The 25,105-nt window shown below is 54.9% G+C and overlaps 7 protein-coding genes across 7 annotated transcripts; 2 read left to right on the top strand and 5 right to left on the bottom strand.

The window, feature by feature from the left end:
* Window positions 1-873: 873 nt before the first annotated feature.
* Window positions 874-2,190, bottom strand: LTHEOB_7292 (Glycoside hydrolase family 43; the record flags this gene model as incomplete). Its single annotated transcript, XM_035516642.1, has 4 exons — window positions 874-1,297; window positions 1,357-1,570; window positions 1,631-1,720; window positions 1,926-2,190. The coding sequence occupies 4 exons, from the start codon at window positions 2,188-2,190 to the stop codon at window positions 874-876; spliced, it is 993 nt and encodes a 330-aa protein (XP_035371263.1).
* A 1,897-nt stretch (window positions 2,191-4,087) lies between these two features.
* LTHEOB_7291 (CMP/dCMP deaminase zinc-binding protein) lies at window positions 4,088-4,612 on the bottom strand (the record flags this gene model as incomplete). Its single annotated transcript, XM_035516641.1, has 1 exon — window positions 4,088-4,612. One exon carries the CDS (start codon window positions 4,610-4,612, stop codon window positions 4,088-4,090), a length of 525 nt encoding a protein of 174 aa, XP_035371262.1.
* A 348-nt stretch (window positions 4,613-4,960) lies between these two features.
* Window positions 4,961-8,047, top strand: LTHEOB_7290 (Vacuolar protein sorting protein; the record flags this gene model as incomplete). Its single annotated transcript, XM_035516640.1, has 4 exons — window positions 4,961-5,177; window positions 5,230-6,975; window positions 7,034-7,889; window positions 7,966-8,047. The coding sequence occupies 4 exons, from the start codon at window positions 4,961-4,963 to the stop codon at window positions 8,045-8,047; spliced, it is 2,901 nt and encodes a 966-aa protein (XP_035371261.1).
* A 420-nt stretch (window positions 8,048-8,467) lies between these two features.
* LTHEOB_7289 (uncharacterized protein) lies at window positions 8,468-9,138 on the bottom strand (the record flags this gene model as incomplete). Its single annotated transcript, XM_035516638.1, has 2 exons — window positions 8,468-8,570; window positions 8,621-9,138. The coding sequence occupies 2 exons, from the start codon at window positions 9,136-9,138 to the stop codon at window positions 8,468-8,470; spliced, it is 621 nt and encodes a 206-aa protein (XP_035371260.1).
* A 2,281-nt stretch (window positions 9,139-11,419) lies between these two features.
* On the bottom strand, window positions 11,420-13,969 carry LTHEOB_7288 (uncharacterized protein; the record flags this gene model as incomplete). Its single annotated transcript, XM_035516637.1, has 1 exon — window positions 11,420-13,969. One exon carries the CDS (start codon window positions 13,967-13,969, stop codon window positions 11,420-11,422), a length of 2,550 nt encoding a protein of 849 aa, XP_035371259.1.
* A 902-nt stretch (window positions 13,970-14,871) lies between these two features.
* On the bottom strand, window positions 14,872-15,762 carry LTHEOB_7287 (uncharacterized protein; the record flags this gene model as incomplete). The annotated part of the gene is made up of 1 exon (XM_035516636.1): window positions 14,872-15,762. One exon carries the CDS (start codon window positions 15,760-15,762, stop codon window positions 14,872-14,874), a length of 891 nt encoding a protein of 296 aa, XP_035371258.1.
* An 8,245-nt stretch (window positions 15,763-24,007) lies between these two features.
* LTHEOB_7286 (Glycoside hydrolase protein) lies at window positions 24,008-24,780 on the top strand (the record flags this gene model as incomplete). The annotated part of the gene is made up of 5 exons (XM_035516635.1): window positions 24,008-24,143; window positions 24,195-24,383; window positions 24,443-24,485; window positions 24,551-24,659; window positions 24,778-24,780. The coding sequence occupies 5 exons, from the start codon at window positions 24,008-24,010 to the stop codon at window positions 24,778-24,780; spliced, it is 480 nt and encodes a 159-aa protein (XP_035371257.1).
* Window positions 24,781-25,105: the final 325 nt, after the last annotated feature.

Below are 25,105 nucleotides of genomic sequence, written 5' to 3'. Positions count from 1 at the left end.
AGGAACAATGGATAAAGCGTTGATGTAATGGGAGGATGGTGGTCTCGACTCTTGCTTGCGTAAATAGATGACGAGGGGCGCAGGAGGGGGAAGGAGCCCCCTCCCAGCTGTCGCTTCTACAATGAGCGAGCCCGCTCGAGATCTTGCTTTCATCCATCGATCATGTTTTTTTTTCATCTCGTTCCACAAAATGACGGTGATAGGTGAGGTCAATCTCTCACTTCTGGAGGCCCTTTCATTATATTCGAAATGTATAATGATTGATAGGCGAGGCAGGTGGGCGGAGCATGAGCCGATCCAACGCGAAACGGATCTATTTGGGCAGAACGTCAAAGAGCTTTGCGTTGTATCGCTAACCACAAACAGAGTAAGCTTGTTGAGCCAAGTTCAACCGCCCAAGCTCATTCCCTGCAACGAAACCAGCGAATTCAAGGCTGAATTCGATAGGGTTGTGGAGAAGAAGAATATTTTTTGGGTGCCCATGGGAATGCACTTTCGACCTCAAAGGTCACGGATGCCAGGTATCACTGGAGATTAGTGAGGTTAAGCACTGCGTGAACAATGAGCACTGTGGCAAATCCATGACCGGATTGTGTACACCTTCGCGCACTAACCCGAAAGTGCAGTTTGCCTGGGAAGACGATCTACGAAGTCAGGCGAATGTGACCAATCAAATAAGACAACCACGCATACTAACGCAATCCGGTACTACGCGAGCTTATTTTAGGCACTCAAGTTTTAGATTCTGACCATTGGTTCTCACAACTCCAGTACGGCAACGTGGAAGCCATCGCCTTTTCATATCTACTATCTTAGTGCGCTGTCAAAATCTCAGAAAGTCGTTCGCTACACCTCCTCTGTTTTTCTCATCACTCACGCATCCGGCTCACCAGCCGGGCCCTCCATCACCTCGCCGACCGGACTCGGCACACCGAAATCCGGGCTTCCATCCTCGTTCCAGTTCACCCGATCCACCATTGTGTACCTGCTCCCATTGCATGCGCCGGTCGGGACGTTGGTAGCGTGGTACACGTTCCAGATCTCGGTGCCGTCGGGCGAGTAGAAGAAGGCGTTGTGCGCGGTGCCGAGGTTGCCGTTGGCCGAGGAGAAGACGGGGCCGGATTTGGTCCAGGACGCCGGGTCGAGAGGGTCGGCGGAAGTGGAGGAGAGGGTGAGGAGGCCGAGCTGGTAAGACGTCGTCCAGCAGAAGGAGGCCGAGTAGGCGATGTAGTACGTTCCGCTGGAGGGGGATTGCAGGAGGTAGGGGCCTTCGTTGACGGGAGTGTCGACGCGTTCCCTGTGTGGTGGAGGGAGCGGTTAGCCTAAGTTTCACTAGAAGGTAAAAGAAGGACAAACCAGTCTTCAAGCGGCTGCGAGAGGAGGACGGTGTCGCCAAGCGTGGTCGGCGAGGTCATGGGCGCGATGCAGAGGGACTGGATATCTGTGTTCTCGAAGCAGGACCAGATAAAGTAGCGCGAGTCCTCGATAGTGGCGACGGTGCCGTCAATGCCCCAAGTATCGGTGAGAGTAGCTACCCAGGTGTAGTCATCATCCCAGGGGTGAGCGCCGCCTAGAAACTCAGGGGATCAGCCAGGTCCGGTAAGAAAAAGGTTGGTCTATCGTAACGTACCTTCCAAAACCTGGGGACGTTGGCCGTCAAGATTTTCCGCAGTTCCGGCAGAGTAATAGATGTACCAGGTACCATCGAGTTGATGAATCTCTATACGTAGCAGCAGCAGTCAGTGGGAAGGTTCTGGAAAAAAAATATCTCCGAATAGTTGCCAGTCATGATAATACATGAGCCTCTCTTAAGTACTACACATGGTCTTGGGGACAGTCTGCACTCTTCTCGAAGTGCTTGCACGAAGGTCTTTACTTTCAATAGAAAACGAAAGGCAAAAGGGAATGCCTTAGGGACCACGTACCAGGGGCCCAAACACTGCAGCATCTCGACGGGTCGCTGTCAACCCAAATCGTCTTCCTCTCTCCCGTCTTCAATCCCTCAAGCGTGGTGGCCCTCGTGAGTTGAACGTCCGTCCACGTCGTTGTCATGAGGTAGTAGTACCCGTCATGCCACACGATCTGCGGATCGCTCCCATCCGTCTCCCTGAGCGGATTGGAGAAAGTGGCAGCGGAAGAAATCTGCGTCAACGCCGCGAGCGACGCTGCGAACAGGCCAGAGAGGAGCATCGTGCCGGGAGAGAGCAAAGGCTGCAGAAGACGGGGGGAGGGCTTCAGAGGGCAGTAGTGGGGAATTGCACTGGTAGAACATCGAAAGCGAGTGAAGCAAGGTAGCAATTTATATGAAAGATCCGTACACTTGTACGCGACTCACATGGCGCCGGCGGGCAAGTGGCCCAGGAAGGGAAGGCTTCCCAATTGCCCAGAAAGACGCCTCCCAAGCGCAGCGAAAAGCGGAGTACAGTCGACCAAAATAACGTATCACGCGACGCGGCATATAGGACAAGCCCGGTGTACCGGTATGAGGCTATAAAGCAGGTCTTGGCCGGGCCGAAGCAATAATGGAGCTTGTGGGTGCCCCGCGTTTTGTTTGTCTGCTCGGTGGCTTGTTCCGGTGGGTGGAGTGGATCCGGTGTTGGTTACCCCGGCGGGCTGACTGATTGTGGGGGTGGGGTGGTGCAGGAGGCCAAGACTTGGTGGCGTAAGCTGCGCATGATGAACGGTGGAGTTATTGGACGCCGGGGTAGCAAATGCCGAGATTGCGGACGTAGACTTGTGGCATGGTAGATGAGGCTCAAGACTTTTGTTTCTGAGCTGGCGGCGGCAGTGATGTCAGCGGCAGAAGTTTTTGTATTCGAGAAGAACTAATCTGATCCGTGGAGACGAATGGCGGTGTGTTCTGCTCGTATTCGCCGCGTCTTGTTTCAGAGCAAAGTGCGAGATCCAAATCTGGCCAACGAGGCGAATGCCAGCCATCACAGGGCTGGGGTTGTTAGCCTCGTTGGGAAGGTTTTGAATGGGATCCTTGTTTCCGGCTCTGTTTAGCAATTGTTAGGAGCCCAGAAACGCCCAGCAAGTCTCACAGCTCGGTAGTACGTCTCTTTAGTGGCGGTGCACAACAGACCTGTCATCCAACCCTGCTTGGCGCATTCTTTCTCTAGATCCCAGCGGAAAACCTTGTCCACCATTTTGCGCGTGTTGTGGTCCAGAGCGCATAGCCTCCCGAAGGCGTGATAGCCGAAGTCATGACGCAGGCACGCACTGTGGAAGTTTACGCCGAAGGGCTTATCGGGAGACTTAGTGCACCCGTTTGACGCCCAATCCTTCTTAGTTATACACGGCAGGTCGTTGGCTTCGCGGTGCTGAAGGAATTCATCGAGCGTCATTTCAAAGGCAAGCGCATTGACCCAATACCCCGTATCGCAATCATCAGCCGCCCGAGCGGTAACGTTGGGTGTTGCATCGATGGGGATTGCTGCAGACGAGACCAAGCTCGCGAGTAACGAAACCACGACGGCCAGGCGATGTGACGGCATGATTCAGCTACAAATCATAATTAGCTATGGACACGACCATACATGATGCACTCACCTATTACAAGAACGGGCTGCTGAAAGGCTAGCCGATCGATGTTGTATTTGTCAAAATCCAAAAAGCGTTGCTGGAATAATCCTAGTACGCATTATATTGCAACAGTATTTATACTGAGATCTGGCGAACGTGGCCCGTATTCTATCTCGATGGTTCGCTGAGGCCAAGGTTTTACCAAAAATCTTCTCCCACGGTACTGATTCGTTTCGTACTGACTCGGTACTGGGCAAAGTCGGCTTGTTGAGAATTCTCTTCAGCATTTTCCGCGGCCATCTCGCATATCCAGGCTTGTTGTCTCGGGGAAAGGCTCTGGGAACACGGGAAGGCAGCAGCAAGTCAACCATCGCGATCGCGTCGGTGAGCAGAGGGTTTCTGTGGACATGGTCTAAGTAGCCTTCTCATTTTGGGGACGATAACAAGAATAGAAGGACGGCGCGGGGCTATTGTATTTTAATCCGTTGTGTGGACACAGCACGTACCAACACAGATTCAGTTTAGTTGTCGCCAACCATACTCTTCAATTACGGCGGAACCTCTACAAGCGATCCCTGACCGGCTTCCAATAGATGTCGCTTTCCTCCATGACAATCTTGTCCAGTCCTTCGAGGGGTCCCAATATCTGGATGTCCTTCTGGCTGTCTTCCAGGATGTCGCGACAGTGCCATTTCATGGTAAAGTTCTCAGGATTGCCCTTGCCGGTCAGGTCGGCCAGCTGATCGTTGGTGGCGGCATAGACGATCCTCCCAATGTTAGCCCAGTAGATGGTGCTTGTGCACATTGCACACGGTTCCCAGGTGCTGTAAAGCGTGCATTTCCACAAGAATTCTTGTGAGTAGTGCAGGGCAGCTAGGCGCGCAAGACTTGATTCGGCGTGATCGACGTGGCTCAGGGAACAGTGGGTGAGCAGCACTGTCTCATTGTCGGGGCCGATGAGAGCTCCAGCAAACGGACGCTTGCCTTGAGTCATGGCGAGTCGTTGGACTCTGAGACAGGCCTCAATGCCAGCGGCCTGCTGGTCGGCGCTCGGAAGCGGAGCACGCTGAGGGAAAACGGTCGACATGATCCGGAGGGAGAAGCGATGCTGGATGATCGCAAAGTGCGCCGTTGGTGGCTACATATGTACGCGGTCGTCGGCGGGGTCCGTTATCACGCTTCATCCCACTCTTCCTGCAAGCAACGAAGACATTGGGGTTGCGGAGGAAGGCAGGAGTTAAGAGGCCTCGGGCGGGTGGCCCGTGCGCATGCAGCTGCCGTCAGTGTGCTGCCCACCGCCCCAGCGCCCATCACAGCTCCAGCTTTGGCTCCATCTCCACAAACGCCGCGCCCTGCACCACTGCGCGGCAATGCGATAAGTTCTTTCTTCCGAGCATGACAATTCGAGTCGCCCTGTGACCCACGCCGCTCCAATATGGCCTTCGAACCCTCTAGCGGCTATGTCGCATCCAACAGCCTGAATGACCTCAATGACGCCTCGCTGCCCATCTTCAACGTCGAGCTCGTCAACCTCAAGTTCGACCGGCCCTCCGACTTCGTGGCTGCCGAGGTCGCCAACAACGTGCTGATCCTAGCCTTCGAGACCGGCCGCATCCTCCGTTTCGACCTCGACAGCCCCGAGGACATTGACGGTATGCATGCTCGCCCGCTTCCCACTTGCAGCCTTCTGCCTAACACTTGCAGATGTTGACCTCCCCAAGAGACCCTCGGAGATCGGCGTCATCCGCCGCATGTTTCTTGACCCGACCGCCTCCCACTTGATCATCACCACCACCCTCGCCGAGAACTACTACCTCCACACCCAGAGCCGCCAGCCCAAGGCCTTGTCGAGGCTGAAGGGCGTCCCCATCGAGAGCGTTTCATGGAACCCCTCCGAGCCCACGGCCTCTACCCGCGAGATCCTCATCGGTGCCTCCGACGGCACCGTCTACGAAGTCTACATTGAGCCCTCGGCCGAATTCTACCGCCGTGAGGAGAGATACCTGAAGGCAGTCTACAAGGCCGACGCTCCCGTTGTCGGTCTGTGGACTGATGCCATTCCGGGGAGGCCCGACGTGCGAAGGGTTCTGGTTGCCACGCCGTCGGATATGCAGCACTTCGTAGGCAAGGTCGGAAGACACGGCCGTGAGGGCAGCGGGTCCATCTATGCCCGTCTTTTTGAGTCCGAGGTCCCCACTCCGTATGAGCTGAACGGCGGGTCTCGCCCCGGCCCATCTATGCTTGCTGTGTCACCAGATACCCAGGAAGTAGCCTCGTCCACCGCTACCGAGAACGAACGAGCCTTCGCATGGCTAAACTCCCATGGCGTCGTGCATGGCAAGCTTCTCACCAACGCCGACTCTTCGAATCTAGGGAACATGGTTATCCAGGGATCCAAGATGTTTCCCAGGTCTAAAATTCCCCCTTCTCAAACCGCGGGCGGCCGACCAAGGGCGATTCAAGACCCTGCGAGTTCAATGATTCTGAGCCACTGGCACATCATTCAACTGGTAGAAGGTCGCGTTGTTTGCACCAACAGGCTGAATGATACCATTGTTTATGATCAGGCTGTGCTCGAGCCTGGTGAAACCGCGTTGGATCTGGTCGCTGACCAGAAAAAGAGCACCTTCTGGCTGTTTACCAAACAGGAAGTCTTTGAGATCAGTGTGTACGATGAGAGCCGCGACGTGTGGAAGATTCTCTTGAACCAACAACAGTTTGATGCTGCTTCCCAGTTTGCGAAAACTCCGTCCCAGAAGGATGCTGTTGCTACCGCTTCAGGAGACTATCTTGTCAAGAAAGGCCAGTTTCTGGAGGCTGCTAGTGTCTACGGACGAAGTACCAAACCATTTGAGCAGGTCGCTCTGACTTTCATCGACCATGGTGAACAGGATGCATTGCGCAAATATCTTACAACCAAACTTTCTACCATCAAGAAATCTGCCACCATGCAGCGCATCCTACTTGCTACTTGGCTAGTCGAGATTTATATATCCAAACTCAACGCGTTGGATGATACCATTGGCACCAAGGCTGAGCTGTCCGAGAGCATGAATGCCCGGGATACTGAAGACCAACTATCACTCACTCGGAGAGAGTTTCAGGACTTTGTTTCGAAGCACAAGTCCGACCTTGACAGGAAGACTGTGTATGAAATTATCAGCAGCCACGGCAGAGAGGAGGAACTGCTCTACTTCGCCACCGTTGTGAACGACTACAATTACGTCCTGGCTTACTGGGTCCAAAGGGAACGCTGGACTGAGTCTTTGGATGTCCTGAAGAAGCAGACCGACCCTGAAATCTTCTATAAATACAGCTCTGTCCTGATGGCGAACGTGTCGGTCCAGTTTGTTGAGATCCTTATGCGGCAGGTGAACCTGGATGCCAGAAAGCTGATACCTGCTCTTCTCAACTACAACAAGCTTGTGCAGGCGTCTTTGTCTCAGGCAAGTTAGCCAAGTAATCAACAAAACAGCCGTGGCCCGCTAACAACCTTTGCAGAACCAAGCTGTCCGCTATCTCCAGTTCGAGATCAATCAACACCATTCCACGGACGCCGCGGTGCATAACACGTTAATCTCTATTTACGCCTCTCACCCATCGAGGGACGAATCTGCATTGCTTCAATACCTCGAGGCCCAGTCGTATGCGCAGGAACAGAACTACGACGCTGATTTTGCCCTTCGCCTCTGCATTCAGCACAAGCGTGTACAAAGCTGCGTTCACATCTACAGTTCCATGTCACAATACGTCCAGGCAGTGGAGCTCGCGTTGAAGTACGACGAGATCGACCTCGCCAGTTCCGTCGCCGACCGGCCTGAGTCGGATCCGGCACTGCGCAAGAAGCTCTGGCTGGCAGTGGCGAAGAAGGTGATCTCGCAGAGCACAGGCATCAAGCCAGCCATCGAGTTCCTCCGGCGGTCGGACCTGCTGCGGATCGAAGACTTGATCCCCTTCTTCCCGGACTTTGTCGTCATCGACGACTTCAAGGAGGAGATTTGCGCGGCGCTGGAAGAGTATAGCCGGCAGATCGACGCGCTGAAGCGCGAGATGGACGAGAGCACGCAGACGGCCGAACACATCAAGCGCGACATCAAGCAGCTGGAGTCGCGCTACGCCATCGTCGAGCCGGGCGAGAAGTGCTACATTTGCCGGCTTCCGCTGCTGGCAAGGCAGTTCTTCGTTTTCCCTTGCCAACACGCGTTTCATTCCGAGTGTTTGGGCAAGAAGGTCGTGGAGCAGTCGGGCAGGAGCAAGGCGAACAGGATCAGCAAGTTGCAGACGGAGGTGATGAAGGGCGTGAGCACGGGTGCGAGTAGAGAGAGGGCGGCGAGGGAGCTGGATGAGCTGGTTGCAGCAGCTTGGTAAGTGTCTCCGTTGCCATCCTTCTTCCCCTTCATGAGTGCTGCCGTGGCTAACATGTGCGCTTTCTGCAAACAGTATTTTGTGCAGCGAATTGGCTGTCAAGCAGATTGACGAACCGTTTGTGCCGATGAACGAGACTAATGAATGGGCGCTGTAAGGTTGACGATGGAGGGTAGACCTGTATTAAGGCTGCAATACGGCCTTGTATTTATGAAGAACGTGTGGGAAGATACCCTTGTAGAAATCAAACCCGTGCAGTTTTCTGTATTTGATGTGCAATACGGAGACTTGTCCTTGACGGGCAATGAGGCTATTCGGCTGATAAGAGAAGTTATTGGCAATGGGCAGGGCTCTGCAACTTCAGCTGAAACGCTTCCCAGGAACACTTTAAAGTTACATGTCGCTCGCCTATCATTTTGAGATTAATTTTTTGTGTAGAACTCAGGAAGCAGTGATCGCTGCTTTAGCAAACTCGGAATTTTTGCAAACGGTATCTTCTAAGAGTCATAGCAGGTATCCGCCAGGAAAAACAGTGTACAATTCCAAGGTGAACGAAAAACGCGCTGTTCAAGTCATGCTACCATTCTGGAAGGTCTGGCAGCCCCTCGGGTGTTTGTAACCACTGCTTCGGGCCACACTGGCCAAAAAACTCGCACGAGCAGCGATTAGGCGATGGGCATCTACAGCTTGTCAACAGCAAGCAATAGCAAGACGGTTGGGCCTAGCTTACCTCACGGACTCCCCAGTGAAAATGTATGCCCAAATCTTCTCCAACACCCTACCAGTCACGTCATCGGGCAATTCGGAGTCCAAAATCCATCGCCTCATCCTCTCATAGTCCGACTTGGGTCGCCTTCGGATGGCCTGCCTGGTGACGGCGAACTGAGCACAGCAGTGAGATGCTATCGTTTCTGGCAGCGCCTCGTTGGGAAACAGGTCTTTCCACGACAGGGATATCACGTATTCGGTCGCCTCACGATTGACTCCGGCGCCCCAGACGATGACGTCGTGGGAGATGGGTCGAATCTCACGAGGGCAGCTGGGGTACCAGTCGCATCGAAGGGAAATATATCCGTGGTCCTTGAGGACCGGGAGGCGAAGGCTGTCGATAAGCCCGGCCATGTCACCCTCGTGGTGCCAGCTGTGTCGCTCTCCGTGGGTGAAGATGACGTATTCCGGCAGCTTGTCGTAGTTGTCAATGATGAAAGATAGGTAAGGCATCGCTTCATGGCCTTTGTTGGCGGGCATGGCAAGATGTTGTGGTGGCGAAGGATCATCGACGTTGTATGGGAAAAGCTCCCACCTGATCAAGTCAGCCTTGTGCAGGAGATATATCTATAAGAAGACACATGGCTTACCTGTCTTGAAGTTCATGCATCCAGCTCAAATTTGTCCAAGCACGGCCTGCTGCCACAACTGCTCCAAGCTGGGTCTTTGCGGGCCCCAGTTGCTTCGTAGATGAAGGCGGGGCCAGTTCTGGTATTGAGGGCGTCGTGGGAGATTGCGATGCAATCTCGATCGTAACGGCCTTATTATTAGGTTGCTGTGGTGTTTCGTCCACAGCTCCGTCCGCGATTTCCACATGAAAATACGACCTGGCTTCATCGAGAGAAGGATTGTAGCCAATGTAGAGATATTGGTGCAGTGAGATCAGAAGTGCAACGAAAGTGACAGCCAATATGGCACCGAATCGTCCTCTAGACTTTGGGGCAGTCTTATACAGAGTTACCATGGCGAATGGTCTAGTGATTTGTTGTACAGAATTAATGAAAGGAGATGAAGAAGAATGGAGTTGGGCGGCAACTCAGTAGAAAAGGAGCCTCATGGCGGCGAAGTAGGCACTACTCAAGGCTGAATTAGCGCTATGGAATTTACATGGCGCTTGGGAAGTGGGACGGAGCATCTGCTTTCGCATTGCGGCGTAGCAAACCGGGGCCTCTTCATTCGTGGGAGCAGACAGGGGTTCATGAGCCGCTCAAGTTGCATCTCTCGAAGATTGTGCGCTTTGGGTGTTTTACGATCCGTGAAGGACGTGCCATCGCCCTAGAGTCGCTTATACCTCTCAACAGTCAAGTACCTCGCGATGTGCCCTTTCCTGTGTAGGCGTTTTGCTTCCAGGAAGGGAATCTGCAGCCCGGCGCTAAAACCAACTGCTCGGCAACGGTAGGTACCTATCACACCGACGTATCGCCGCCGCCATGCAAGACTGTGTATTTTCTCTTGTTCAGCCTTTCAGCTGCCAAGATTTCTTTCTCAATACATCATCCTGCTTCATGAAGATATCTCACACGTGTATGCCAATTTGCACTGTTGAAGCAGATGCGAACTATCTCATAGCTATGAAATCCGCAAAGAGGCGCCAAAAATAACATGCAGCGCTCATTTGCGCCAAGGGTCCAATGGGAAAGCGTGTTAAGCGCCGCAGAAGCGCGATCTCAGAGGGCCATGCAGGTCATACTGCAGCCTAGCAGGCAGCTAATTGCGCAAATGAGGCATGGGCAGCAATTCCCCATTCCACTCTTTTCTCTGGGGTTCTTTTGTGGCCGAAGCAGGCATGTCTATCAACTTTTGGTTAATCTTCTGTCTCCTCGCCCAACGTGGATTCGCCGCTTGGTGCTTTGGTTACCAGGGACTTACTTACCCTAACAACAAAATCTGCCCGAGCTCTTCGGCATGTTGCGGCGCAGATTCCGAGTACCTTCCAAACCGTCTCTACCGCAACTTGGGAGATAAGAACGGTACTTTCGTCCGAGGGCCATGTACCGTGGGCCCTTGGGAGTCAAAGCGTGCACGGATTTGTCTACGTAGTCAGTATTGGGCTCCGTAATGTTTTCCATATGGGTCAGTAGGCACAGCTAACAGCAGCTGGCGAGTCTCTATCCGCTGTGCCTGGAGCATCTGCAACCAGCAACACTGACCGACCATCTCCCAGGAACAGCTACACCTGCATCTACCGGTGGTTCTACATCGTCTTCCGGTACTAGCCTTTCACAAGGCACCAAGATAGTCACCGGAAAAGTGGTCCCAGTTGCGGCGGTCATCATCGCGGCGCTTGAGTTCACCGTCTACTTCCTCAGATCACGGAGGTCGCCACCAGCGTATCTCAACATGAATGATACACATCAACAATCATTTGATCCGGCCACGTACCAGTTCGACTCGCAGCCACCGGTCGAAACGCACACAGACCGCGCTTCGAGGATGTTTCCATCCGATCAAGCTCGCTATTAATAGCAGCAATCTCAACCCCCAGAGAGCTTCAGGCAAAGGCCAAGTGCGATCACTGTGTCATTTTCTGCAAGAAGTTGAAGAATAGACAGTCTCATAAATGACAAAAAGTACCAAAGAAAAACGGCTATGCATTGATATTCCACAAATATAATACTAATAGATTCACAGAATATATCTCAAGAAGCACATTGGTTGGAACCACTGGAGCCCATGAGGACAAAAAATGAAATCAAGAGAATAGAGAGTGGACATCAACAAAGAGAAATGAGAGAGAGGTAAGAAATAAAGGCCTAATAGCCTACAGCACCAATGAACCCCTCCTTAACGTTTTACTTGGGCTCCCGACCTCTGCGACCTCGTACTCATCCTCTTCCCTCTGCTTCCTCTTCCTCTCCTTCTTCTTCTCTCTCTTATCCTTCTTGCTTTTCTTCTTTTTCTCCTTATCCTCTCCTTTACCCACCACCACCGCTGACTTCTCTTTCGTTTCTTTCTCCTTTTTCTCAACCTTAAAGTCGACATACGGCCCCCTCGTAAACGCCACATTCATCAAGACTCCCGTATTCTCCTCCCTCGCCACGCTGGGATTCCACGGGCACTGACAATAGTTCAGATGGCTCGTTTTCTTACACCTATAACACGGCGTCCTCATGCTGCTAGATCTGCTGTATTCACGATCAAACGCTTCATTTGCCTCCGCCACCGTCTTCCTCCTCCGCACCTTACTGGTCGCAGCCGTGTCATCGGCGATGGTACCGGCGGCACTCTCATGTTGCTGAGCGGCATCGAGAAGCTTCGTCTCGCGTCTCTTCGGCTTGTCCTTTTTCGCCTTCGCCTCTTCGCGCCTTTGCTTCCTGATGAGTTTTGCAGCGGCCTTGGCGCCGCGGGCGCGCTGGACCGCTGCAGCGGTAGATTCACGGTCGGAGTAGGGCTCGTCTGGGTCCCTGGGCAATGGGAAGGTTGAAACTGGGAGCTTCTGGATAGACGCAGTAGCAGGAGCTGAGGAGAAAGGACCTGCTTTAAGAAGTTTGGTTAAGGAACCGAGATTTGCGGTTGAGGATTCAGAGACGCTCGATTCGTGTCGGACCGAGTCCCCAAGGACCTCTCCTACGCGTGACGGAGACTTGGCGAGAACGGTTGCTTGTGAAGATGAGGTCTTGCTGGATGCGTGGGGTTGAACGGCCGGCCGCACCACAGGAGTTTCCGATACTCTCAATCGCTCGTTTGGATTTTGGGCCTGCTCTGGGGTTGTAGAACCTTTCCTTCCAGCGCTGGATGCCAGTCCTTGGTGGGTTTCTTCTAGAGGGCTCTCGGACTCTTCGTCATCAGTATCCTTTACTTGTAAAATTCCATTTGCTTGCTGCTTTTGCACCTGCTCCTCACCGTCTCGGCTAGTTTTCTTGGCCTGCAAGATCGGCCTTTTCGAAATATCTTCCTCCTCTTTGCTGGTGTCAGCCTCGTCAGACTCCACAGACTCTTGAATCTCTTTCTGTAATCTTTCCAGCTCCGCATCCGCTACAGACGCGGATGATTCCGAATCTTCGTCTTCAGAACCCATTCGTTCTCCTGCCACATTTCCTCTCCACTCTTCCCTGACCTCGACGAAATCTTCTCCAGACCACCACGGCTTCTGCTCAATCGCTTTCCTCTCTTTCCGTGCCTTTTCACGCCTTTCTTCCTCGTCTATCCTCTCAAGCTGTAGCCTCGTAGCCTCGTCTTTCTCCATATTCTCCTTCTCCTCCCTTAACCTTCTCTCCTCCTCCACAATTGCCCCTCTCACCACGGCAAACGGCAAGCCGCCACCCTGCCCATCACCCATGTCACCATCTTCGCCCTTCCACAACGCATCTCCATACTTCTGACTAAGCTCTTTCACCTTCTTGCTAAACTCACACTCCACGCCGTCTAAAAACTTAAAGACGAGCACGTAGGACGGGAGGGGGAAATTGAGCGACTCCAACCGGTGCACGATTGCCTCAAGATGGTTGGCAAAGTGTCCAACATCGCCGCCAAGCTCATCCAGCTTGGCAGACTGGAATTTCCCCATGAGATATCGCGCCTTACTAGACGCCGAATCGAAGTGGTCAGAAGGCTGGGCAGGCGGGAGAGACGGGAGCGAAGATGTGGCGAGGGAACACGAGAAAAGGGGCGGGGTGGAGGTAATGGCGGCGGTGCTGTTGTCTGGCGGGATGGCAGTGTGTGCGGCGCGAATGCGATCCCAGAGACCGGCGGCGGTTAGTTCCAGACTCTTGTGCAGGGCGGGCGGGTCGGGACAGCCTGCAGCGTCGATATAGGCGAGACGGATGAGGTCTGCAGTTTTGGTGTCGCCACTGCGGTGGAAGCGCGTGCCGCTGTGTTCGGGATGCGAGCCGTCGACGAACTTGAACATTTTGCCCGCCATCAGGGCGTCGCGGACAATTGTGGCCCACTGCTCGTAGGCACGCTCGTCGGTTGTGTTCGAGAGCCGAGGTAGGCCTGGGTTGGATTTGTTGATGAAGTCTCGCGCAACCGCGATGCTGATTTGGCAACATGGTGGCGGTCGGACGGTATTGGGTGTTGCTTTCCTGATCTTCGGTGCGGGGGTTGGGGTGATGTCGCACGCAGCCGGAAACTGCGAGGACGGAGGGGGCGTGGACTCGAACCTGAGGTCCTGCGCCCCAAGACTGACCCCCCATGGGGCGTCCAATGACTTCACTGGTGTCCGGTGACGAGACGATCCGGGTGTATTATGGCTCGAACCAGCGAAGTCTGAAGTCGGCGGCGTCGAGTCATTCCGGGGAGACGAAGAGAGCAACGCGTTGCCGAAGAACGACGAGCCTGGGGTCGAGAAAACATCGTCGTCGGGCGTCATTGACCTCGTTGAAAGGCGGGCGCGCATCTGCGAGGCCTGCATCACTGTAACCTTCGGCCAACGATGTCAGTAAAAGTCGGAGGATACGACAAGTGAACGTCACGCACGAGTCTCAGCACAGCCGTGAAACCTTCACTATACGGGGCGAAGAAGATTGACAAGGTACGTTTGATTGACGAGTTTGAAGATTACAATGTATTGGGTTCCAAGATTGCAGCGATGGACGGCTGGCTTAGGTTGGACGCGGAGAAGACCCTTCGCTCCTCCTCTTGTGCCGGAGGCGGCTGCGCGATATACCGCTCGCCCCAGCCATCTTCAATTACCTCGCACTACATCTCGCCATGCCGCAGACATCACGTCTCGGCTATGGATCTGTATATTACCGCTATCTCTGCGAAACGTCTGCTCTGGGATGCCCCTGGAAATCCGGTTATTACTCTGCCGCTGGGCGGTTGGACAATGCGACAGGTTGAAAAGCGTTGAGCTCGAAAAGTGACATGGCAGAAGGGCACTGCGGTGGTTAGGGTGCCACGGCCTCAACTGCGGCGAGCCGGAAGGCTTCCTATTGGCCGAGAGGCGGGATCGACCGTTGCCGTGCAACGTGCCAGCAAGGGGCGGGCGAGGATCCCGGCCGCAAAACGTCCGGCTTGCCAGGAAGGCCCGTCACAAATGCTCCGGGATCGAAGGAAATGCATCACATCCGACGCTTCCGGGGAGGCTCTGCAGCTGCGAGGCGACGGTGCCGATATGAGCTGCTGTGTCTGTGCAACGCGACCGCAGGTCGATCATCCGCCGTGTCTCATGGCGATCAACGGTTCCTGCAGCCGCCGCTAGGCCATCACACCGCATTCGAGCGGAGGGGCTGGGAGGGGGTGTTGGTGTTGGGGGTGGGTCAATCGGACTCAGGTTTCGGTCTTGACTCTCTTCGAGGGCCGGCACTGCTGGTCCAGCCTCCTCTTTTCGTGCCATCCCGAAGCGGGAAGCGGCGGTGCTGGGGCGCAGCGCAAGCCAAAAGCAGCCACGGGCTCGTCGGGCATAAGGTCCACGTAACGGCCGCAGCCGCCCAGCTTTGCTTTTGCGGCTTCGGCGTCGCGCTCAATCTGGGCGGTGCGGACGGCAGCGGCAGCCACGGCGCGCTTCAGCGTCTCTTCGCAGGCAGCAACCTTGCGCTGCAGCACGCCGAAATCCATGCACTGGCCGGGCTTGGTGTCGAAATCCTCGCTGAGCGTGTACAGGAACCAGGCGTTCATCTCCAGGGTGGCCTTGGCGTAGGCCTCGTGGAGCTCGCGGAGGTCCTTGTTGATCTGCATCAGCTCGCGCGCGAAGGGGCGGGCCCCGCTGACGCAGGCGGCCATGGTGACGCTGTTCCAGCGGCGCAGCAGGCCCGAGTATGTCACCTCGCCCAGCCAGCCGTGGGCGGCCTTCAGGAAGCGCCACAACTTCGCGGCCGTGTTGATCTTGGCCTCGCCGTCCTCGGACAGGACCGACTGGAGGATGGCGTCGGCGCAGGAGCTCTCGATGATCTCCTGCGCCTGGGCGTCGCCGTGGCGCCACCACTCGGTGCGGTCGAGGTGGTCCCAGGTGCCGTCGATGAAGCCCCAGTAGCCGCCCTCGGCCAGGGCGTTTTCAGCATTGCAGGCCCAGGAGTCGTAGGCCTCGGGGCCGTCCAGCTTGGGGGCGCGCTCGAGCAGGTGGTAGGAAAGGTCGGGGCGCAGGCTCACGGCGAGGGCGTCGGCGGGGTCCAGGCCGGTGTAGCGCAGCGTCAGCGGGGCGATGGTGGTTGTCTCAATCATGGCGAGGAGACGGCCGCACGCAGGGCGGCGGCGGCGAAGGTCGTCGGGGGAGTTCTCGGGATCGCTGGGATCGACGGCGACGTGGTGTGGAGAGCGGGCCGGCGGGCAAGAATGGATGCGGCTCAGCAGAGTCGGAGGCAGGCAGGCAGGTGGTCGAGAGGGTGCCAAGGTCTGTGTAACTCGAGGGCGATCGCGAGGACAGCGAGAGGTGTTCAAGAGCAGAGCAGACGCGACGGCCGACGGTCTGGACTCTCGATCGCGGCAGCTTTCCCGACCCGCGCTGAGGCGTGTGCGCGTCCGCTAATAAATGCATTACAGGTGGCCGGGCGGACAGCCAACCGCGGGGCTGCGGCTGCCCGTGGCAGCGATCTAGACCGCGCGCGAGGCCTGGCGATCGCGCCTTTTCTGCCTCCTGGCCCGCCGTGCCGCCAATCGGCGCCCCAACCCCAGCGACCAGCCCTCTCCACCGTTGCCTTAGCACCATGTTCTATCCGGCCTACGTCGATCTGGCGGCCGCCTTCTTCTATCCGCCCGGAAACACGCCCGCCGCCTGTCTCACTCAGCAGCTGCTGCCCCCGCGTGCTCTGCCTGGGCTGCGCGCAATGTCCTCTGCTGCGAGGCAGCCCGTGCTGATGCCCGCCCGATCGATGTCGCTAGCTGCAGCGCTCCGTCATTGGTGCACTGCCCAGTCCGCTGACGCGCACAGCCCGCAACCTCCTCCTCTTCAGCCTGATCCTCGACGACGGCCCTCTGGAGCCTCTACTACCACTGCTTTCTGGACAGCAGCTGTTTGGCCAAGACGCTGACTGAAACCGCAACATGCCTGGCCAAATGGCACCGCAGCCCCTCCTGCGACTCCATGCCGTTCGCGGCGTCTGGCTCTCCTACGTCAACGCTGCTGCCCGCGCTGACTTCAACCGCGCCAAGCAGCCCCAGGAAGCAACCGGAAGGGTCGCCAATGTTATCACCGCCGCACGATCTGCCGCCCCCTCCGCCGTGGACGCTATGCTAGACTGTTCGGCCAGTACTGGCGTAGCGGCACCACGGATGGCCCTGGCGCTACGGCAAACACGGCCCTGCCTAACCCCATGTTCTCCGGCCAGATGGACAACCTGACCCTCCACTATGCTCTGCACATCTGCCGCTAGCGAACGCCTCTCCGCTGGTCCCAAATCAGGCGCACGCCCATGGCTTGGTCCCGGCCGTGAAGACGGCCCGTCTGCAGTTTGAAGCCTGGTGCGACGCGTTCCGGAGGCGTTCTCGGCAATTCACGCTGCCCTTCATCGTGGGAGAAGCTATGACCTTTTGCCATGTGCTGCAACAGAGACTGACCGCCGCTGACGACGCTGCCCAGTGGTGTCGTGGGCCTTACCTGCCGGACCCACTGATTCTTGATGCCGATGACTACAGGTCAGGCCAGACCCTCTGCTCTTCAGCGTTATTGACACATCCAATCTTATCGACCACTTCGGTTCCATTAACCTGTTGGTGGCTCCCGCACCCCTGCTAGATAGGAGCCTAGCTTCTAACCTTGTCACGGAATCTCTCGTGCGCCGACACGACGCCGACCAGCCGCCCATGGACGCACTCCTCTGCGGCAACGCTACCGCCCTATCGACTCTTCTAGCCCTCTTTCCCGTGCAGTATTGGACAAGTACGTCACCTGTGTCCTCGGTATCCGAGACCGTGCTCCATGCCCTCCAACGAACTCTGCTAAGGACACTGCTACCCTGCTTCACAGTAGATTGACCTGGAAGACTTGCATTCCAGCGGGAAGTGACAAGGTATCGGCCCTTCACTACGACGAGGCTGATTTGACTCAACTCCTCTACCAAACATACTTGACCATGTTTGAGGCTGAGGATCCAGTTGTGCTCACGACCAAACGAAGTGCACGACATCTTGCCAACCGTATTATACGCGCGCAAGCTGTGCGGCGTTCCTTCGGTTCGTCAAGAGCAGAGTCAAAGCAGACCAGAGCAAAGCTGCAACAATCCTTCTCCACCTCGTTGACAGGGATACCAATCTCATGCTTGGCCGCAACTTCCTGCAGGAATTGAGGGTCCAGATGCATATCTTCGACGTATGCTCTAGCCTGATACCCGAGTTTCATCTGGAGCAGATGGCTAGAACCTGCCGTGAGGCATCCCAGTTGGCCTAGACCTCTGTTCCCAACATCGTGAACGTGACGTTGACAGTTCCACGGTCGAGACTCCACGTGTTTCACGAAGTCGAGAAGGGACAGCTCGGCACTCCTCCGCTGATTTGTCACACTTACACGCAAAAAGAGCATTCATCCTTTGCGGTCATCCATCTAGCATTCGGAACCGAGTAATACTCTGGAGAAAGAAACACGGAGAGTTTCACCTTGAACATCAAACAAGAGCCGAGGGTGGAATGGCGAATCCCCGCTCTGGGTGTCGTTCCTGGTCCCTACGGCTATCTTACTAAGAAACCCGCAGTCTCTTTCGTTGCAACTCACGCTCCAGCCTATGCCGTACGCCGTCAAGTGTTTCGCTTCTAGGCGCAACGAAAACTTGAGTCTCTTCGACGTCACTCTCGACAACACTGCAAATGTATTCATTACGCGATGCCGCTCTAACATCTCTGAGGAACCGCATCTGCTGCCGTCAATACATAAGCCAGAAAACGATGGTTTCGCAATGCAAATCAATGTCCAAACACAGATCACGGCAAACTTTCACCCGGGCACAGCTCGCCTTTCTAACTTGACTAGCTGCGTTCAACTGATTTCGATGACATGAAAGCAAACTCGGAAATGGCGCTGCAGTGGATACCATCCAAATTTCACCGTGCACAATCGCAGTGAAGATTAGCACTGATTCTTCACTCTCGGTTGAATTTTCAGGTCCCAGTCCTTGAATCGCATTACTTCCCGAACTTTATACACCCCATACTCCCAGGCCGCAGTAGTCCCATTCTTTGGAATGTGCTCTATCCCCCGATTTCCCACCTCCCCGTAATCGACACAACGATGTCTCACACGACACCGTGGCTGAACACTCACCTCACGTCCATGTGGTCGCACCGCGAACGCCACATCCGCGACGCCTCCCCAGCCGTCAACTACCCGAAACCCGCATCGCCCTCAAAGATTCCATCTTCACCATCATCTCAAATTTACACAAACACCCTATCAACAACCGCTCCGCCGACGGCGTGCACGTCCTGCTTCTTACCTCGACGCTCCGCCTCGACCTTGGATCTCAGAGCGTTATCTTCGACGCCGCATGCATCCCGCTCACGCTCGATATTGTCCATAAAATCGCTCCCGTAATACAAAAGCTTCACGGGCACCCAAGCTACTCGCTCAGCCAAGTCAACGTCAACGACGCGGAGCTAAGCGCGTGAAAGGCGACGCTACCGGCGATGGCGGAGCGCGCGCGCACGTGGACGCACGAGGCTGGCGACGGGTGCGCGTACAATCTGGCGGGGCGCGTGCCGCTTTCGTTCAAGGACGGAGAGGGTGTGCTTTGCGGGTGCGGCGCGAGCGTCTTTCCGGACGGGCTCAGCGAGGGGTAGGGGTTGAAGGCGGCGGCGGCGGCAGCGGCGCTAAAGTAGTGTGCGGTGCGCGTGGCTGTCGCGCCGGTCTTCTCTAGCGGAGTTGTGGAGAGACAACAGGAGTTCCCTGCGCTAGGGGAGGATTCTTTTCGGTAGCGCTGAACCAGGTGTTACAGATGCGCCATATGCGGGAGAAAGGAGAAGGACGGGAGAGGGGAGCTGATGAGGTGTTCTCGCTGAAGAAGGTACGGTATTGTTCCCCTGAATGTCAGCGCAGAGATTGGAAGGCGCATAAGGTGGGTTGTTGCGCTGTTGTCACATGATGTCTGTCAAGGGATGCAGGGGACTCTGAGGGTGGAAGTCTGAGTGCGTGGGGGCTGTTCCTCTACAATGTCAAAGGGGAACTTAAGCTACTTGTTGCTGGAAACAACTTCTCTACTGGTTTACTCAATGTGACCAGAGGTACGAAAATTTGCTACAAAGCACCTTAATGTTCGAGCGTGTGAAGAGCTGCGTCTGTTGCTTCATGCTCATTTGTATTTGATCATACCCATCATGCATTCTGCATACAGATATGAGTACAGATAAAAGACATCCAGGAACTCCACAAGGGGAACAGATGTACAACTAGAAAAGAAAATACAGATGTTTCTCTATTCATACACTGAGTTCTGTCGAACTAAAAAAGCACGACGTTGTACTGATTTCAGTACGTGCTAATAGATTGATATAGTCTGACAAGTTCATATGTATGTAGCTTCCCTCATTTGCATAGCCATCTGTTGTATGAGTCCCACAATCTCAAATAATCTGGCCTAATTCCTCCGTTATCGCCGGCCTTGTTCCATGGTTTTCCCCCTTTCCGAATTTTTTTTCGGGCCTTTCTTCATGCTCCAAAGGGTGGGGACTATGTGGGTAGAGAAAGAGGAGTAAAGGATGGGAAGTTTCCACATCAAATGTATATTTCCACACTTCTGACCCACATGCGGTCCACCCCGCCTTTTGACTCATGCAGCTGCGCAAACAGGCAATCTCGATCGCGATCTACCAGGGCTATCTCGCAAGTCCTTCGGCTTCTATTTTCTTCCTCGACCTCCCGCAAACCAAGGCGGAAGCATCAACGAAAAAAAAAAATAATAGTGTGGGATTTGGCCCACCATCACGGAGGATGAAAACGATAGAAGGTTTATCCTTCTTCCCAGTCTCAACCACACTCTCATCATAGCGGCCCATCGAAACAGCTTGCATGAAATACTCATCTTTTCTCGCTCAGCTCGCAATGCTTAGGCACGTACGTAGTACATACGGCTCCCGTCCGTTCCCCGGCTCTCCTTTTTCAGGTAGGCCTTGGTCGTACTGTGGAAACTCTCAAAGCGACTTCAGCCTCATCGGCATGTCGCACAGTCGAATGGGCTCTTCGGACGGTCTGCTCTTGGAATAGCAGGGCAGATGCGGCAGGGAGTCGAGGACAAGTCAAGCCGGAATGAACCTCTAAGAGGAAAGAGGTAAAGAAAAGGAGAAGAGAGGAAAGGAAGGAAGCCCGAAAGCCACCAGCTCCCACAAGTGATCAAGGTGACCGGCTGATCCTGCATCTCCTCCCGCAAACAACCCGCCACAAACATCAACTTCTTCATCGTCGAATGCAATGTCGGATAGGTATTTTGGCTCTCGGGATACCGAGTGCTGCCGCATACAAGACATTAAACATACCCGTTGGGTCGCAGATGTCAAGAGGGCTCGCCAGCCGCGCGCAGAAGCGCACCAGTCCTCTGCAGAGACAATGTCGTCCGTTGAGGGGTGAGGCATGGGGAAGGAAAAAGGAAAAATTCACGCCCCTTGAACCTTACAGCAAGGCGCGGAGCAAAGCTCTATTTGTTTGAGTGAACGGGAAGCTTGAGGCGAAAGAGCACTCAACCCGATGTCTTTGGTAAAGTGCTCTCTGTCCCGTGCGAGGGGAGTTGGACAGCTTTACCATCGTGGTGGTCTTGAATGATCCCTGGGTCGAACACTTTCGCGTGGACCGCCGGGAAAGTAAAGTAACTTGTGGTACCAAGCCTTCGGACACAGTATCCCGGGGTCAAGCACTCACTTAGAGACTGGGCCTTCCCAAGTCATCTTCTCCTGAGTGGACCAATGCCGGGAGAGAACAAAGCCCTCATGTGTGATTTGACGTTCAGCCCAACCTGGGTCTGAAAAGCGTCGGGAATGGGCAAGGTGAACCAACGAGAAGTTGGTGACCTTTTTGCCAAAAATCCGGAGCCTCCAAATTATGACATTTGGGCATCATCGGTTGCAGCCGTGGGATCTCATGCAAATAGCATCTTCTTTGTCCTGATCTGACTGTTCTTTACCCTTACGGGCTATCTCTCGCGCTTGCTCCTCAAAGACCGGTGCGTGTTCGCTTGTACAGGATTGTTTTGTCGTGCTGCGATGACTTCAAGCAGCCGATCCACTGACAGCTCCACTATGCTTCACCTTTGAGCTTTGAGCAGCTCTTGGTTCTTCGCTCCCCACCGCCTCGTTGGGCCGCTTGAAACTTTCACCATGAGGTGTTGAATTACACCATGTAAGGTGACTGCCACCATGAGGTGTCTGACTTGCACCGTATAAGGCGTCTGACTTGCACCATGTAAGGCGTCTGACTTGCACCATGTAAGGCGTCTGAATTGCACCACGAGGTGTCTGACTTGCACCATGTGAGGTGTTGAAATGCACCTTGAGGTGTTGATTTTCGAATGTGGGTGTTGCCCAACATCTCGATTGTAGCGTCTCACACGTCCTCAGCGACTGCCTTTACCAAGGCTTGTTGTCATAGGATCGCGTGTCCATAGCAGTATGAAAGCGTCCTGCCCATTCTTGGTGATTCGCCTTTGTGTCCAGGCTTGTCACGGGTCGACGTTTCTTCATTGAGTAAAGGACTGAGTCCAGTGCTCTGTCATGGCTTGTGCCATATAAGCTCTCCGGCTCTTGAGCCTTCAAAGGCAAGGCCATAGGCTTTGTAGCTCCCCAACGACATTGACGTGAGTGATGACCCGCGATGAAGTGGTCGCGATCGGCTGAGCCGAGCGGGACTTGAGTTCTGACTTGTCTTGCACCATCTGAGATCTAGGCGCCCCACGAAAAGGAATGATGGTAGAGTTGTAGCTAAGAGCAGCACCGGGCCGGAACACTCGACGGCCACGTTGCCACTCCCGCTCAAATGTTGTGCCGTTTAGGTCGTGACCAAGGCTGAGGCTGAAGCCGACTGCCCGAAGGCATTTGCAGGACGAACGTGATGAGCGAGACCGAATGCGGCGGAAATCTGCGGCGGGGGAGGACACGGGATCGAAAGCGTGGCGGTCGCTCGCTGATGCGGCGAAGCTGGAGGCCGGTCAGAGTCCCTCGTGTAGCCGCGCAGTCATGGAAAGAGGAAGAGTTCCTCAGATCAAGCTCTCAGGTTGCCGAGGGTGGCATTGCTGCCGTGGTGAACACCGAAGTGCTGGAGAAGAAAAGGAGGAGAAGGGGGAGCGGAGGCGGTGCGAATAAAAGGGCGGCCCAAGAGGTCCGTGCGGGCGCCAGCGGAGCTCGCCTCTGTAGCCAATGAGAGTGCTGAGACGCGCCAGCCACATTCCCGTGCGCGTGGTGCTCCGTGGCCGGCTGACCTGCCGCTGCTGCCTGAAACATTCTGCCGTGTCATCCCCTGCGTGACCATCCATCGCGTCTGTGTTCCCGATATCCATCACCGTTGTATTTCCCGTCAAATACGCATGATGCTTTGAACAGAAACACACCAGCATGAGCTACTGGTAACCGAAGCCAATGTCAAACGCTCAGCACCGCAAGCTCGTCCTTGCGCCCGACGCCTCCTCCACAGTAGCTGAACTCTCACGGCCGTATGCTGCAGCCCTTCCCCATGCAAGGCGTCTGCGCTTCTATCGCGTAGATGCAGCAAGCTCGCCACTGTCTCTGCGATCGCGACCTGCAGATGTGCTCACGGAGGACACCATGTCAGTTGAAAAGATCGCATAGTGATTGTAGTCAGTCTATCTACCGGTCATTTATAGACCAATTGGCTGATTGCTAGCTTGTTTGCCTGGAATATGCTGGAAGTTGCCTGTGCCCGGCTTGATTTTCCACTATGTCAGGCACATTCCCCGCCATTGCCTCCGCCCTAGTGCACATCTGCCGGCGGCGAACGCAATCTCGCACCGACAACCGACCAACTGCCGATGGTCGTGGCTGATAGCCCAGCTCCGCATCTGGGTACCACTACCTGCGAGCTGTTGTGGAAAAAACCGGTAATGCCGACCTGCCCGACTTTGATGTTTGAAGCGCGAAGAGGGGTCCCCCGGCCAATCGGTCTTCACCAATTCCCAGCTTCCCCTTCCGTTCAGCCTCTACTCCTTCTCCACTCATCAAAATGGTATTTGTTCCGTCTATCGTCTGCACGGCTGGAACGATTGCGAATTGTAGATCTGCCGTGCCGGCAACCAACGCCGCGCCCTGCACAAATTGCCTCCCCAGTAGTAGTCCCACACTACTGATATGACAGACGCTTCTTGGGTCGGCCGAATCTCCACAAAAGGAAGAGTCTTTGAGATAGCTTGTCGCAGACCTCTCGCTCAGTTTCTCGAATGGCGGCTTAATGCGTGCTTCTTATATCCAGCCTCGTAGGACCTGCTTGTCATACCACTTACCTCCGCACGAGCCATGGATGAGTCGGTATCCTGAGCATCTGAGCATCATGCCTACAATGTCTGGCCAGGTCCCCCATGAGGTTTTCGGCCTGGCAGTCTTTGTCCACGTCCTCGGCTTCGTCGCCGTTTTCCTCGGGCTTGTTCTCTGTTTTATGTTGTGGCGACACGGCGAGGGACTCAGCTGTAAGCTTCCCTTTTCCAGCTTCATAAAATGCTCCATTGACGATCCTCAAGATATCCTGTTGCTCGGTGTATCGACTACACTAGGCGCGGTACAGGGAGTGATCACCCACCTCGACTACACAATCAACTGGCGACAAATACAAATCGGGAGATATGAAGCGTCTCAGAGACCACAATATGATCAAACCGCCATGTTTGGCAAAGCCGATTCTGGGTGGCGCTCAGTCTTGGCTGGGATTGGTAAACCACCTGGTGTTAAATCTTTCGAACTCCGTTCCGATTGCTGACCCCTTCAACAGCTATTTATCTCTACAACGTGGACTCCCTTCTTGTGTTGTTCTGGTACGTAGCCATCGTTGGCCAGCACACATCTGCTGGGAGCCCAAAAGGCTAACCAGATCTGCCAGGGCCATCACTCTGTTCATCGGAACTTGGAACATCCGCATCAAGTCAGAAAGGAAGAGAATCATGGCCATAGTCTTCAAGTCGATCGCTTTGGTTCTTCCCGCAGTCATGGTATCTGTGTGTCAAATACAGGGTTTGAGAAAGCACCCGATGCTTTTCTTAGTTACTGTGAACATCATCAGTATGTCAGTATCTCGATTCCTGGCGTCGTCTTACTGACTCGGCGTAGTGACTTTTTCAATGGTCGTTGGGTTTGTCCTCGTGCTGGCGATCCTCTACAAATACTTGCTCGCTCGGAGCCTTTTCAAACGCTTGTTCAAACGTGCCGGTTCCACGAACGGCGGCCCATCCAGTTTAGGGACAGTATCGAGTGCAACCACTACCACGAGAAGTGGCCACCGCGGAAGGACTACTGACAAATGGTTGATCATTCGTTTTAGCCTGATCATGGCTGTCTTGATGTGAGTGTATCTGGCCTCCACGCTGAATTTACTTGACTTTTGATGGTAGTGCTTTCGAGGCCGCTCTCATCGTCTACGAGCTCGTCAATTTCCAGC

Source organism: Lasiodiplodia theobromae (assembly GCF_012971845.1).
Source record: "Lasiodiplodia theobromae strain AM2As chromosome Unknown scaffold_22, whole genome shotgun sequence".
Classification (NCBI taxonomy): Eukaryota; Fungi; Ascomycota; class Dothideomycetes; order Botryosphaeriales; family Botryosphaeriaceae; genus Lasiodiplodia; species Lasiodiplodia theobromae.
The sequence above is the reverse complement of the archived record's forward strand: the minus strand, read 5'-3'. Positions and strand labels throughout refer to the sequence as shown.